The 17,195-nt window shown below is 38.9% G+C and overlaps 1 protein-coding gene across 2 annotated transcripts in view; it reads right to left on the reverse strand.

The window, feature by feature from the left end:
* The window catches only part of pde1cb (phosphodiesterase 1C, calmodulin-dependent b), a 99,122-nt gene that overhangs the window by 19,395 nt on the left and 62,532 nt on the right, over positions 1 to 17,195 (reverse strand). For both annotated transcript variants that reach the window (XM_017496096.3, XM_047162495.2), the window contains 4 exons: positions 7,465 to 7,578; positions 3,934 to 4,116; positions 604 to 670; positions 369 to 485 (listed from right to left, as the gene is read on the reverse strand). In XM_017496096.3, the coding sequence (XP_017351585.1) occupies positions 369 to 485; positions 604 to 670; positions 3,934 to 4,116; positions 7,465 to 7,578 (481 nt within the window). The remainder of the gene's footprint in view (positions 1 to 368; positions 486 to 603; positions 671 to 3,933; positions 4,117 to 7,464; positions 7,579 to 17,195) is intronic.

Consider the following 17,195-nt stretch of genomic DNA (forward strand, 5'->3'; position numbering starts at 1 on the left):
AGGAGTGAAGGGCACTGACACTTTCGTTTCTTGCTTCAATTTCATTTCTCGCCAGTCGGAGCGAGTCGGAGTCGATTTTGACATGGTCTGCTCGTATTTGCAGGTGAGTAACCCAAATCTGAATGGATTCCCGTCAACATCCAGTGGAATATAATAAATAAAGCAAGATGGTGGACAGGCAGCTCGAAAATAACGCGTGGTAATCTAAATGTGTAGAAAGTTGGCATGTTGTGTAGGGGTTCACGTAGAATAATTGTGTGATTCTCATAATTAAATCCTTGTGACGTTTTGCCTCTAATGTTTTTTTTTTTTTCTTATACAGCCGAGCGTGTGTGTTTTGTGCAGGACAACATCATAACTGTGTTTACCTTGAATCGGCTGATGAGGTCATATCTGGTGAGAAGTTCATAGAAGATAAATTTCAGTGCGTGGTCCCCACTTGATTCATTCAACGCAAACACATCAAAAGTCCACTTGTCTACATGCTGTGCGAAGAAAAAAAAAAAACAACCCCCCCACAAAATTACAAAACAAAATTAGTTCTCTTCGGCCACAATGATCGTTCATCAGGAGAGATGTAATGTTTCACTGTGTGTTTGTTACCTTGAGCACAGTTATGACTGATGCAGGGTAGCTTAAGCCAACCATGTTGGAGGTCCGCCTGTACATTCTGTTCGGAAGAGATAAAAACGAATGAGCAGCAAGCTTGAAACAGTAAATCTCCTGGGATTTTCACAAAAAAAAAACCCAAAACAACAACAAACATCCACTGAGCGGTGGTTCTGCGAGTGGAAACGCCTTGGTTAGAGGTTAAAGGAGAATGACCAGGCAGGCTCAAGCTAACTCGTATAATCACTCTTTACAACCGTGGTAAGTAGAATAGCATTTCAAAATGCTGAAGCTTGAGTCACACGGGCTACAACAGCAGAAGAACACGCCGGGTTACGCTCCTTTCAGCAAAGAACAGGAATCTGAGGCCATAGTGGGCACCGTAACTGGACAGTAGACGTCCTGTAAATAAACACGATGCCAGATTAACAAACATAATATAATGTAGTAGCTAGCTACAAGAATTGTCATTAATATTCATCATTTTATTTACGTTTTGACGGTCTGAATTGAGATTCAGTCCACCAACCTGAGACATCCAGCTATCATTTGCCTTGTAGTCAAACACTATCACTAATAACTGGATAGATGATGGCAATGAAGTCGGCTTGACTTCAAATTTGCCTCATAGGGCTTAAACATTGAACAGTGAAACCATGACAGTTACACGCTCCCAAACACACAAGTTGTTGTGTTGTTCTCCTTTGAATTGAACTCCTTTGTTTTATTCCCGTTTTTATATATTTACAGAAAGTTCAGCAGCAAGCGTGTGTTGTATTTTTGAAGGTAGCCAACGTTCTACAATTGTAAGCACTTAACTGTCCTTCCAGTCTCTTGAATTTTTCTAAATTAACGCAGATATTCCGCAGATTTGGGCCAAGAACTTACCACACAACGCACATACAGTCAAATCCGTCTTCGATTCACGCGTGTCGAACGTGAGTACAGCTAAATGGTCTTTTGCACTTGAAATTTCGATAATTCAAGTAGTCGCCCCCCCCCCCCCCCCCCCATCCCCCACCCCACCCTCCCAAAAAAAAATAAAAAGCCCCAAAAAACTACTAACTGCATAGCAAATTTTTATTAAAAGCCGCAGCAAAATCAAGCATTTTTGGCCACAACAATCGGAAAAAATACCTGAAATCCTGTACGGACTGACTAACACGAAGGCATGAAAATTAGGCTGAAGAAGAAGAAGAATGTGAGGGGGAAAAAAAACGTAAACGTTAACAGAGCAGTTCGTCAAAGCAGTTTAATAGCTTTTCTTTTCGTCGCTCTTAAACCAAAATAAAACACTAAATGTAAAGTGTAATGTTTTTACTACATCGAGGACAGAGGCAAGATCTCTTGTGTGGTGAGATATTAGGAAATAAACCTGCAAGCTTTCATATTACTTCAAAGCAACGTATTACAACTTTACAAGGTTGTGAACCCGTGACTGACTTAAATTCATTCTTCTTTTAAAATAGCTGTGCATGGTCTCTTATTTAGGAAATTTCAATTCCTTAAATGCTTTGCCCTTGATGCATATCCTATTAGTACACTACTCATTTTGCGCAATAACTTAGAACCGTTAGAAAGATAAATGACTCGTTTGTCCTGATTAAAGACAAAGGACAAATGTAGGCTCTGAGAGAAAACCGGCTGACACAGCACACACATGTTTTTCATTATTCTTATAGCATCTCCCTACATGCATCAGGTCACAGTGTCCTGTGACTACTTTAAATCTACACCATTACTTCGAGTCTGCTTGCATCCGAGCCTGAAAACACTCACTGCACGTTCCTCACTCGCTATTAGTAAACTGAGAGCCCACAAACAAACCCCCACCCCCCCACCCCCCCAAACACACACACACACTTTTCATCATCGCAACTCATTCTGCAGTAAAATGCATTACGCATGTAATGAAATGATGCCGCCTGGTACAACCATTCGGGGAGAGAGAAAGAGTACGTGGGAAGAGGAAGGATTTGTCTTTAGCACCATGACTGTGTCTTGTGCAAGCTCGTTAGACAGAGGAGAAGACGTGTGACTCACTTTGTACTCCGCTTAAAGATTTATCGAGACGTTTCACCAGCGGATGAAACTTTACAGCCACCAGGAGACGAATGTTTCTTCCACCAAGCACATCTGATCATTTTAATGCGTTGTGGGAAGCCCACATGTAAACTAAATCCTCGCCCCCCTCGAGGGTTGCTGTTAACCCAAAAGTCTGAGCTGACATTTCAAGAATCATATTTATTAGCTATAGTTATATTACTCATGCATCATTATTTATTAATATACCTTTAAGATAGCTAATTAGATCCATGAAATAAATGAAGCACTATGGTATGTTTAAAAAAAAAAAACCCTAAAAGACAGGAACATGAGGTAGAAAACAGCATGAAGATGCTTAACGGTTGGTCTTAATTCTCTTGGATGTAGGGCGTCATGTGTAAATGGACATTTTTATGCGTAGAATCTGTGATTCTGTAAAATACATTCATTGATTGGAAAGCCACATTTTATCCACATCACTTTGTGCACAGAAGTAGCACAAAAATGCATAATGTAGTCACTTGCTGCTATGGAATGTGTTGTTTTCTTTACACAAAATTAATTTAGCTGTGATATATGATATATGTAACTCTTTAGAAAATACAATAGAAAAAGTACGACCACATGAAGTTACATTCAGTGGGCTGATTTTTCTACATGTATTGATGTGCCACTCTGCCTTTTTTGCTCAGTAAATGGTAAATGGTCTGCACTTATATAGTATAGAAAACATAAACACCACTCAGTAGCAGGGGCATAATCACGTAGGTTTATCGCTCTGAAGAAACTTTATTCAGTTCATTTGTAATATTATAAAATTTTATTATTAAAAAATTGTTTAAAACATTTGGTGTAATAGTTGATTTGGTTGGTTTTCTGTGAGAGGATGTTTATTTAGCATTTTTAGAAGGAGTCTCCAGTGTCAGTGCTTGGTAACAGTCAAAGGTAAAGCTGAAACCAGGGCTTTCTGGTTTATAGTAAGTGATAACAGGGATTAACTTGTTTCAGGAAGGTTCCGCAACACTATAAATAACTATAAATAACTTCTTTTTTTTTTTTTTTAATCATGATGTGTCATTCTTTAATAAATAAAGAATAACATATTTTTATTATAGCTTTATGTATTATGTACCTGAGCTGCATTTTGAAATCACTGTATTAAGTTTGAAGTCCAGCAGAAGTTTTTTTTTTTTTTTTTTTTTTTTTTTCTCATTTAAATTGAATTTGAATAGGTATTAATATCTTGGTATTATGAAATTGTCTTGGTCATGACCTCACCTCTCCACGAATATCCCAGCCTGCACGGCGTGTACGATGCTGCGGAACCGCGGCTTCTCCTCCGTCCGTCTCAGCATCAGCCCCATCTGACGCGTGAAGGTGGAGGCCAGCCAATCACGCACCTCTGATGGCACCGAGTCCGACTGGATATCGCTGAGCTCATCTTCCGTGTCCACCAACCGCCTAACCGATAGAGAGAGAGAGAGAGAGAAAACGGTGAAAATCCATGTCCGTGATAATTACCCAGGCACCAACAATAGTGTGTCTAATGCTAACTAAAGTGGGGTTGCCAAACTCTCCACCCTGTGTCACTACAGCTATCACTATGATTATGTAAATCCTGGGATTTCTTCATTTGGAACAGATCATCATTAAAACCCATGTTGTAAACTTCCAAACAATTTCACGTCTCTAGTTGAACTGGAGCTATAATGTAATAACAATATAGTATATAAATATATAGTATAATGTTTTGGTTATTTTCACATGTTCAGTTGTTATTTCCTGTCAGTACTGTTTAAGCTTTTTTTTTTTTTTACACATACTAAGACGTATAAGCTCTTTCCTTCACAATTCTATGCTTTGTGGATTAGCATCTGTGGCTTCAGGTTTGTGTTCTCTGAAGTCCATTTTTCGACCTCCGTGCTTTCGAGCAAGAAGATGGAGAAAGAACACGGACCCCTCCATGTTCATCTTTTGTTAGCAACAAGCTAGCCAGCTAACTGTGATGAGTGATGTATATTTACATCCTCAAAACTGTGACCTGTATAGTCAGTGTTATAGATTTAACTCATGCTAAAGTAAAGAACTGATACTTTGTTTAATGTAAATGCCATGTTGATTTGACGTTACAATGTACTGTAGCATTAACCTTTATCTGTATTTCTGACCAAAAAAATGAAAGGATATTTCCAGCTTTACCCATCCCTCAACTAAATTTTCTTTTTGTCAGTTTATTTAACTGCCAAATAGCAAACGAGCCCAAAATATCAATTTCACACTGATTCAGACTTGGCAAACGGAGTAATAAGTGTGAAATTGCACTAACACACCTATAAAAAGCAGAGGTGCATAAAATTCTCACTCCTTGTACCATCCGTGTTCAGTCATTTGTAATACTTCCCCAAACTCCAGTGCAGGCAGCGAGACAGAGAATAAATATGACGAGGGAACTGGCACCCGAATATATATCTTACAGAATGTCCCTGTGATGAATGGCCAGCTGATTTAAGGCCAAGTTCCCCAATGATGAAAATAAATATCTTTTTGCTTGGACCTTGACCTTGTTTTAGAAAAGGTTTTGAAAATAGGGTTTATAAGGAGTCATGGAACTTTACAGCATTTCAAGGAATCTTTACCAGAGTTGGAAAGAAGTTGAAGTAATTGTATTTTGTTGCTACATAAAAGCATTATTTTTGAGGCATTTGTACTTCACTTGAATATTACAGTATAATTAAAGATTAATACTCGATTAGATTTTCATTTAAACTTTCTAAATGCTTATAAAATCTCAAAAAAATTGACCTTTTTTTTTTTTGGTTGACCCAGCTACCAATTAATCAATTAATATTTCATCAACTTTTGCAGAAGAAGCTGCCTTTATTTTCTCACATATACATTACAACACAGTGAAATTCTTTTCTTCACATATTCCAGCTTGTTAGGTCAGAGCACAGGGTCAGCCATGACACTGCAGAGAGGGTTAAGGGTCTTGCTCAAGGGCACAACAGTGGCAGTTGGTGGTCCTGGGGCTTGAACCCTGACCTTCTGATCAGTAACCCCGACCCTTAACCACTGAGTCAGCACTGTCACCCCTGTTTATTAAGTCTATTAGTCTCAGCTGCTCTTCATGCATTAAAGTTAGTTTAATAAAAAAGAACCTGTTCTCATTTGAATCAACACAGATTGATTGGATTGTGCTTGATTTCATATGAATGAAATCTCAACAGAAGACGTATGAACACTAACTCCGCCCCTACACCTAACCTTAACCTTCAAAACTCTTCAGTCCAATGAGTTGTACGTAAAAAATAAATAAATAAATAAATAAATAAATAACTTCACTTAAGGTGCGTGTTCATAGAACTAAATGACATAAGTCTACATAAACATTCATAAACGCTTATTCCAGTTTCAGGTGTCAAAACATTATTTTTTTCCAACATAAGATTGTGTTATGACAGGATGACTGTATGGCACTTGACCTGCTCAGATGTATATCTTATTTGTGTCAGTGTCACATAATAGTAAGAATGTGTCATAGCTTGTTATTAACAGGAATAATGAATAAAGGTTCCAGAATAATCTGCTTGGGACTGACAATCATGACACTGTAATTACAGAGTTATGTAGATTTTCTCTGTTTATATTAAGTAAACTGCAATCTCTACGCCTGCTTATGTGTGCAAATGAATAAACTGACCATTATTCATAATGACAAGCTATGACATATTATTATTATTATTATTATTATTATTATTATTATTATTATTATTATTATTATTATTATTATACATACCAGAAGATACATAACCGAACAAAGTCTAATGTCATGAAGTCATCCTAGAGCGTGTCATAACATCATTAAGCCACTTCACTCTGGCAACATTATGTCAACTTGACTTGATGATCGCAGATACATAATGGAATGAGCCTTTATAAATGTTTACGTAGCTTTGTGTCATGCCACCGTAATGTCAGTTATTTTTTAGCTTTGTAGGAAATGTATAGATTTTTGATAACTTGGTATAGGTGGGTTGCTGTGTATGAGAATTAGCTGGCCAATATTGACTGTCATGCTATGATGCCATTTGTCTGTATTTTATATTATATCTCTTAATACTGTATTTGTATTATTTATTTTCCTTTCAAACAGTAGGTATAATGATAATGGGTGTTTATTAATCACATATACATATGCACAGTGAAATTATTTTCTTCACATACCCCAGCATGTCAGGAAGTTGGGGTCAGAGCGCAGGGTCAGCCATGATACAGTTCCCCTGGAGCAGACAGGGTTAAGGGCCTTGCTCAAGGGCCCAACAGTGGTAGTTTGGCAGTACTGGGGCTTGAACCCCCGACTTTCCGTTCAGGAACCCAGAGCCTTAACCGCCAAGCCACCACTGCCCACTACCACACCACTGTATGGCCTCGTACTTTTACATCACGTCGTGTTGTTCCTTATCAAAAAGCAATTCACAATTACTACGAAAAGTACATCTGTTCAGAAGCCTGCAGTATTTTTCACAACCTTCAATTTGCATCTTTTTCCGCTAGTTCAGCTCATTCGGGTTTGTCTTGCTGAATATCATCTAACCTTGAGCCAAGCAATCTGCAGCGGTGATGAATTATTGAACATAAATCTCACCTTTACTTCGCAACAAACGTTCTCATCCCCGCTGAATAAAGTAATTGAACATGGCTGTGTGTAAAACGCTTCCAGGTGGCTTTCCACTTTAAAGTCTTTCTAAGACCAGAATTTAACATACCGGGTTTGAAACGAATCTACGCACGTTACGGTCGAAACTTTACCTCGTCTCTTCGATGTAGACGGATTCGAGCACCGAGGCTGCATATTCGAGGTTCTTCTTCAGGTCAATCAGGGACGCTTCACCTCGCTCCAGCTGTTTCACCAAACACCGCAATCTGGACACAAAAGACAACAGAGATTTAAACTTCGACCGGAAAAGTCATTGATCCACACATGCTAGAAATCAGAGAGTCCCAAAAGTCAGAACGTAGGCAGACTTTTATCTATTTTTTTTTTTTATAAATGATTGTTTACTTTATTTTATTTGGTTGTATGTATGTATGTAGACAAACTTCTTGATAGTTATTAGTTTGTTCTATCACGGTGCTGTTGAATTTTCAATTCTGATTGGTCAGAAGATGTCGTTTCATTCTATATAACTCCAGCTGAAAATCACAGGTTTAGACTAATTTGAATGCGTTATTGTTTCTATAGTAACAGCTAATTCACTGGGACGTGTATGGCTGAATAGGAACTATGATTAATAATAAGCGGATAAAACAAAAGTGAAAAGTCTTCCTGTAGGCGGTAGGTTCATGAATAAATAAAAAAAAAAGCTCCAGTGGCTCCAACTAATAAATATGATAATATTTAAATAGTTGAATTATAATAAATTCATTTGAGCTGCAGTCATAAAGGGGCCAAAGAGCTGACATTTATTTGACACCAAATGGTGTCTCTGAATCCAAAAACATTCATGACTCAGCATTTTTCGTTGTGGTACACAACCACAACAACAGTCTTCTTCTACATCCTTCAAAGAGAAATGAAACCCTTTTATCCCTGGCCAAAATCTAGACGTGTTATAAACGTCTCGCTGGAATATAAACATGGTTGCTGGACTACAAAGTTTGAGACAGCAAAACAAACATACAGGTTCGTCAAATGATACGCATCTAGACACAATGCCTATGAGTATTTGCAATCCATGAGCTTAGCCTGAGCTGAAAGCAACAGAAAAGAGCCAACATAACTACTGACTTAGAAGGTGGCGAACAAAACAAGATGGAGGACGTTGAAGTTTGTGGTTTCTCTGTAGTAAAAGAAAGCGTGAAGGAACAGATGTTTATACGGTAGCTGCTGTAATGTAAGCGATGACACGAACTAATTTGTTTCATCAATTGTTTCATCAATGCCCCACAACATTCCAAGTAACTATAAATGGATAAAAACTACAATGTGTTGTGCATTAATAATAATTATATAAAAAAAAAGGAATCACTGGAAAATTCCTGAAGTATAAGAGGAATTACAAAAATAATCAAATTCAGCATCCCATCTCCCCGCAACTGATTATTTTCCAGTATTATTTTCCTTACAGTATTCCCATAATGCAATGTCAGTGTTTGTCAGAGGTGTATAATATACATACTGTATATAGTAGTATAGTAGTCTTGGTGATTTTGTCATGTTGCTGGCTTTCTGGATGTTATGATCAAAAATCTGTTCCAGGATAAGCCGTCTCTCTCCGTCTTTCCTACAGCCCTCTCTATCGGTTCATTATCATGCATCGCAGGCATCGGTCCAACAATAATAACAGGGTTGAAAACTGAATGATTCAAGGCTCAGTTTGTTTGTAGCCAATTAACAAGACATTTATTTGAACTACGTAATGTAGCGCATCAATCACTAGATTCGCAATTATCACTGAATAAGATTAGAACGAACAGGAAGTCAAAACAGGAAGTTTTGGATTGGATTCAACTATGAAGTCACTATGGATCTAGCAAATGAGTGAACGCATGAATATTACTAAAGCGTGTGCCTCTGAACCATTTTCACATCGAGTTTAGATAAGACTAACAGGACGTGCTTGTGGGTCGTGCTCGAGGGCCCATCACGGCCACGGTGTACACATTTCTCAAATGGTTTTGTGTGTGCGCTTGTGTGCGTCTGCGCATACGTGAATGTGTGTGTGCGTGTGTTTTTGTTAGTAGGGCAGTGACCTGATTAAAAGCACAGCTGCTGAGGACAAGGACACTGGGGGGGTTTGAGAATGGGGAGGACGGGATGTTTGGCTCAGTATCTCTGATGCGTCCTCGCTGTCGATTAAAGACATCCGCTTTATTTTCCCATGAAAGGAGTGATGGAGAGGAGAGGGTCAGTGGTGGGATTCAGTCGTGTTTTGAGTGATCTTTCATGATGCAGTTCACGTACACTCACACACACACACACACACACACACACACACACACACACACATGCACACACAACTATGTATTCTGGAAATCTTTCTCTTGACCTGATGATTTCTTCTTGGTTAAAGCTGTCAGGTCAAGGATGGCTGACAGCTGCCAAGGAACTATTTCCCACACTGATTACCAAAATACACCATTTACATACACTATGCATATTTTAACTTTCATTATTACTTGCAGGATATGTACTGGTTATGATACCACAGAATGAACACTGTTATCTTACATCCTGTAGTTTTATATACCCATTGGTGAATTATCATCTCCATTATCAATCCATTATTCATTAAATGGTCTATTTAACCCAGGTTCAAAGGTCAAAAAGTTATGTTAAACACTCCAACTGTACACAATACAACTCAGTTCATTCACAAAAACTGTCTTTTATTATTATATTATAAAAATGTCAAAATGATTGGTGCCTTGTAAGTGGTAATTAGGTCATTTATTTATGTCATTTCCCACCTCGTCACATTACTGGAGGGGAAATAAAACAGGGACGCCTCCAAAAAGTGTGTCTTTTGTTTGCTGTCAGAGCACGTAAAGCTCATAAAAAGTTACTTTTACAGTTACAGGCTTGCATGGCTATTGGTGCTGTTTAACTATAGTGATCTTCAAACATTCCGGCAACATTTTTGATTGAAATTGCAAACATAGCGAGTAGCGTTAGCAACAAGCTAGACAGCGTACACAGTGAGTAGCGTTAGCAACAAGCTAGAAGGGCTAACATTAGCGAGTACTATAATGTTGATGATTGCTTTCTCAACATAGTGATTAGTATGGTCAGTGTTATAGATTGATTCAAGTATCGTGTCTGTATATGGACTGATCTAAAACCAATACGGGGGTCATTCCTATGTTGCCAGGGTCCTAAGTTCCCCAGTTCAGTATTCTGTTAAGTAAACTTTTCCATGAACCATATTAACGTAATTACCTTTTAACTTTAAACACCAAAAACACATTTAAATGAATAACAGCATACATTAGTTGAAAATCCATCCTTCATCCACACTTGAAATTGATGGAAGTTATGAGCTTGGGAAATGAACTAGGTTGTACACGCTGAACCCTCATGCGTGCTGCTCAAAAAATAGCTGTTAGTCTACATTCATACGTTCATAGAGTTCAGCTCCGTGCATGAACAATAGTGAAATGTATAGACTAAACTGAAGAAATGCCGTCCTGTAGCCTAGAAAACACAGTAGACGGTCATGAAAGGAACAAAATGTTAAGTATGAACATGTCCCAGCTCTCACTTCTTCTGAAGCCTAACTCCAGCTTTAAATCACCATGTGTTCATTAGGTGCAATATAAATCTGGGGAACATGGGACCCTGGGAACATAGATCCGCTCCCGCCAATACTGCTATAAAGAGAAGACTACGCCATGTTGAAATTTCAAGTTGAGGGGGTGTTTTTTTGTCGCTTTTACTGGTTGTAGACCGGGAATTACAAGTTGCAACTTTACCTCAAACGCATCGTTGTTACTAGTAAGAAATCAAATTAGAATAAGACCAGTTCAGCTTGAAATGAGTTACAGAATGTCCAGAAATTGGCTTAATACCCATTAGATTTACACGTCTCCTAATGAAAAACACTAGATAAACTCACTTGTATCCACAAAGATATAATTTTCTACCGCTTTTATAACTATCAATCAAATTCTCAATGCACTTTTTAATGTTAATGGTACAAGTCCCATATATTACCGTCTCTTCTGTGATCTTTCAGATGTTTTGTAGTTCTGGAGGGAACTGCTGTTATCATTCAGAGCACTCCCACTGTCCCTCATGTGTCAGAATGAGTGCAATCGTTGCCTGAGGTCAATTTAATGGTAGAAATGAGGTCTTTACACATTTGTCCCACAATGCTTCGAGCTGCTTACTGAGAAAAAGAACTCGGAAACAACTCCTCCATGTTCAGACCGCCACCTGATCTCAAACTCACTCACTGTCAGACAACAAACACATCATGCCTAAGGTCCTAACGCATCAAACTCTCCAGTTCATCCAGGATCGGTTGTTTTGTTTTTTTCCCTGAATGAATATGACTCATCACGCTCGAGTTGGGAAACACAAGCGATAATAAAATATCATCTATATCCATAAAACCACCTCTGTGGTATTAAACCTCCAACAGTGTTAGATTTTGCACTGGTAGATAGTTCGGTATGATAGTTTCGTTCATGCCGCTTTGTCTTGTTATGGTGGTCTGGTTCATGCAGGTTTATAATGTTATGCCAGTTTGGTTCACAAAGAAAGGTTGGTCTGTTGATGTTTAATGGCCAAAACCTATGCCTACCAAAAACCTAGCATGCTGCTGCAACTAACATGTTCTTACTGGTTGTTTGCTTCTTCTTTTTTTTGAGGACCGTAAAGGTTAGACAGGACTTTAAGCTAAACTTGGGGACAACAAAAAACCATCATAAGTAACCAGGTGACACCATCCATCCATTTTTCATACTGCTTATCTTACACAGGGTCGCAGGGGAACCTGGAGCCTATCCCAGGGAACTCGGGGCACAAGGCGGGAGACACCCTGGAAGGGGTGCCAATCAATCACAGAGTACAATCACACACACATTCACACACTATGGACAATTTAGAGATGCCGTTCAACTTACAATGCACGTCTTTGGACTGGGATAGGAGACCAGAGTACCCAGAGGAAACACATGAAGCATCAACCAACCAGATGCAGCCGTATGTGAGCATAATCAGACATTAACCCTCTGAACTAATAATTTAAGCACTATATATATACGTCCATCCAAAGTTACTTGGACATTGTCAGTGTAACCTAGACAGACTTGCTTGCTCCACATTTTTCAAATGATAGACTGCCCCCATCACCGTTATTGCATTGAAGTCGACAACAATTAAGTGTACACTGAATATACAGTACCTGTTGCATTTGCTGCCAGCAGCTCCATTTTAATTTGGACTTGAGTACTACAAGCTTGGCATTTCATAACATTATGGACGTTGCATTATAAAAGCTTCCATCAGAACTTTGGCAACAATTGACAACTGAATTGAATCCTTTATGAGGTCCACACAAAGCTTGTCTGTGGTGGGAGGGGGAGCTGACAGATGTGTCAAGACATGTATAGGAGGAACGTGATGTTTCATGCCCACTGACTAGTTTAACTCAGCCCACCCATATTCATCACTGACAATCACATTCATGGCAAAATCGCATCACTCGTACGGCTTCCCTCGTCACTCACAGAGGCTGGAGTAAGTGAGGAGGTGGATTCATTGTTACCATGAAAAGTATTTTATTCATGGAGCTGCTGATTTTTCCCAAGCCATCACTGACTTCCTTGACTTTCCTTAAATAGTTCCCAAGTTCCTAAAAGTCACATACTTTGCCCAGTGGTCCATGTAAATCCTGTCCATCGGATTATAAGAACCAAGTGCAACAGCAACACATTTGACGGCCTGACATGACCGTCACTGACTGGCTGCATGAATCTATAGTGTGGGCTAAAAAGAAATCAGCCCCTGCTTTCACTTCTGCATATCATTCGGTGTATTTTTCTCAGAACCATTACTGTTGCTGTTGCTTTTGGTTATAGAAAAATCCAAATAAATCCACATTAAGACATTTGTTAACAAATAATCTGACATGGCTGACACAAATGAATCTATATACTGATGTCATTTCCTATTTGAATATTACTTTATCCCATTTATACATGAAGAAGTTTCTGCCATACATATATACAGTATACAGTATACACAACATAATACAGGTCCTTCAAAACTCAATTTTTGCCTTTGGCTTTGGAAAATGTCCTTAAATCAATTATGAAGGTAATTCTTAAAATAGTGTAATTCTTAATACCTTTTTTCAAATGACATGGGCCTGCTTACATTTTTCCATTAAGCCACAGCGTGATAGTCTCAAATGTTTCCGTCTGAGTGCTCTGCCTAAGTAGTACTGTACATTCTTCGGTTCTTTGTGCGTGACTAAACATCCCTAGTGAAACATCCAGCCTCTGTTTAATGCATTATAACAACTGCAACAAAACACCAAGGCTGTTTTTTTCTGTCATCACCCAGTTGGGATGATGAAAATGTGTTGTTTGCCGTAACTTCCCTGCAGAACGCCCGCTTTTGAAAATGGCATGCAAATTAACCTACTCGTCTCACACGGAGTGACTTAATTGTGCTCGTCGCTAATCAGTACCCCGGTGATAGATGCAAAAAAAAAAGGTAAAGGATAAAAGGTTAGAGAGATGGAATGTCTTAGAGAGAGGAAAAGCAAAGATCAGAATTTCTTCTGTTTCTACCGCAGCTAAATGAGTAAAGAAGCGTTATTCAGACTAAAAGCAAGACTAATATCCAGGTTTGATTTATGAGCTGGGTACCATCAGTGTAAATGTGATTCATGCGACACAAAGCTTTTTGCGGTGGGAGGTGAAGCAGGAGGAATTAGCTTTATGGCGCAGAAGTAGTCCGAGAGCCATAAATCCATCCTCACAATGCGAGGCCACTGTTGATATTAGGCACCTCATGGGATATTTATGCTGAAGTGCCTGTTGGGAAAGGAAAGTGTTTCTCTCATAATGAAACTCCAGATGAATTTTCATCAGGGGGCTTGCGAGGACAGATGGGGTTCGGGGAATATAAAACGGTTGGAGCTTTCCATCAGAGAAGTTTTAGAGCTTTGTGTGAGTCCATCGTGTGAGTCCATCGTGTGAGTGGTGTGCTAGAGACTGTGATCGGATCAGAAGGGTGAGTTGGTTTGCTGTGAGCAGTGATCAGTGCGAATAACATTCACCCAGAGAAAAAGTCAATGAACGTCCACAGGAAAGCGGGGAATGTGGAAAAAACGATTTGTTTAGTTAATACAGTAGCAGTTAAGTACTTAATACACGGTTTCACAAATATTTCATGATCCTCATTTCATTTTCGATTCTAGATCTGTGTTTAGTCTGTGGCAATAATAGCGATTAAAACCGTAATAAAACAAGAAAATACAAATGCTCAAAAAACCTTCGATTGACACTATAGACCACTGTGCTAACGAATTCTCCGTTCTGATTGTGTTGCAGTGTTGATTATTTCTCTATAACAGCAGCTGTGACAGGATGTCATTTGAACCACAGGTTTATATTAATGCACTCATTCTAATATGTTACCGTTTCTATAGTAACAACTTGTTTCATGGATGATATCCACGACATAAACGGATAACATGTATGCTAACAAGTGGTAGCGGAAGAAAAAAAAATAAAACAAAAAATTAGTTGTTATAAAACTAGTGATGCTACGCACATTATCTCAGAAAAGAGAGATTAATTATCTCGTAATTAATCATGATATTGTCATGACATCACTTATACTGCTTGTGTGGGTTTCAAAGAATGCTATCTGATCGGAACATAAATCCAGCATTAAACCTTTCCATATCTAATCCCTAACCCATTTTCCAGTTTTCTATATAGAAATGCACTAATGCCTGTCCTGATCTTGGATTTCCCACCATGCACTGCAAACACAGACCTTGCTCCATTTATCAGGTCCTTAATAAACCCTTCTTGGGTTGTATTGGTGCAGAATAAAACATGTAGTGCAGGGAGAAAGATGAGAGGCAGGTCTCGGAAAAACGAAATCTAAATTCCTACCGCGGCATTAACCTGGGGTCAGAGCAGCAATAACCACACACAGATTACACAAATCTCAGCCTCAGCACGGAAGATGAGGATGGAAACGAAGAGTCATTACATTCTAGTAGCCACCTGGGTTACCATGCAATAGTGTGACCCCAGGGATCATCATAAAATGACATAGATTCTGTATAAAAGAGTAGAAAAGGGGATAACTACTCACACTGGAGATTAGAAGGTGGTTAGAAGATGTTGAATCTTTTTTATTATTTATTATTATTATATTAACAGCAGTGATGTCGGTTGTATTCTTATCACAGGTTTATATTAATGAGGTCATTCTAATACGTTCTTCTTTCTGTACAGTAGTAACAACCGGGGTGGGCATTCCATATAATCTTAGATTAAAAAAATTAATCAATTAATGAATTGTTGGTATGGTAAGGCTTTCTGTAAGGATGTTTATTAAGCAGTGTTAATGCAGAAGGTTTTCTTCCATGGAAAAGTCTTCAGGACAGAGAACTTTGGAGGACAGGAATCATAGAGAACATCCAATGCAGCCTGGAAAATATAACCTCCATTTTCAGGTTCAGAAGCATATTTACAGTATGAGGAGCAAAAGATGAGTAACAGCCGAACCGAATAAGAAGGTTCGGCGTCAGTATCCAAATTTAACATCCGGCATCGTTCCATTCAGAAAAAGATGGAGGATATCCGTAATCCAAGCTAGATATATTTAGTCCAACGATTCTGTCATTAATTTGACATCCATGATATGATACTCTTCTTTTTTTTAAATTTTTTTTTTATGTACATTCCAGTACTGATCCGTCCATTACAGTCCATTTAGGATTGGCCAGGATCCAATCACCCATCAGTTCCTCACTAAACAGCATCTTTACAACAATAATGTCATCATGCGCTGGAGACCGCACTGACCCAGAGGCTTTTGAATCACTATGTCGTGCAGCGTAATGATCTGATAAACACCGGCAATTTGGCCACCGGCTACAAACCATCTGAAGTCAGACAGCGGGAATCAGCTTTTGATGGAACAGCAGCCTGTTATCTCATCAAACTGGCAGGACAAAATCCCTGTGGGTATTACTAAAATACACAACTGCAGAAATGAGCTTTCAGTTAATGTTCAAATCAGACGAGAAAAATGTGATCAAAGGATGGCCAAACTGGTTCAAGCTGGCAGTGACTTAAATAACCACTCTTTACAACCACGCTGAGCAGAAAAGCATCTCATGAAGCAGAACTCAGCTTTAGATTCCTGTTCTTGGCTGACGATAATGGAATCTAATATGGTCTTCTACTCTTGTAGCCCATCTGCCTCAGGACTCATTGTGTTGTGCGTTCTGGGATGCTTTTCCTTTCACTATGTTTGTAAAGGGTGGTTATTTGACTTACTGCCAGCTCAAACCAGTTTGGCCGTCCAATGATCACATTTCTTTGTTGTTTGATTTGAACATTAACTGAAATCTCTTGACCTGTATCTGCGTGAGTTTATGCACTGAGCTTAGGACTACTCCATTCTGTGGCATTAAGGTCAGCGTTTCATTCTGGTGGCAGCTTCCTAACAGTTAAACCTTGAAGTTTGGCAACCTTTGCATTAGAGTCAGGAGCCTTCTGATTGGGACTGATTATTGACTCCAGCCCAGCAGCATTTGGATGCTCGAACTGAAATGACTTTTCCAGTCGAGAACAGCTGGTCATGCCACATCAAACGTAATCAATAATAATTACCTATAATTAGCCACAGCGGCAGTGGCGACACACTCGATTGACTCATTTTACATGAACACAATAGTTGCATACATATAAGGCATTGATCTGAATAAGTTTGCACTGCATTTTTCATAAGCTGTAATCATTCGTTAAGAGGTGCCATGCTGTGCCTCTCCTGTTCGATC

The sequence above is a fragment of the Ictalurus punctatus genome, chromosome 20 (assembly GCF_001660625.3).
Source record: "Ictalurus punctatus breed USDA103 chromosome 20, Coco_2.0, whole genome shotgun sequence".
In the NCBI taxonomy this organism is placed as follows: domain Eukaryota; kingdom Metazoa; phylum Chordata; class Actinopteri; order Siluriformes; family Ictaluridae; genus Ictalurus; species Ictalurus punctatus.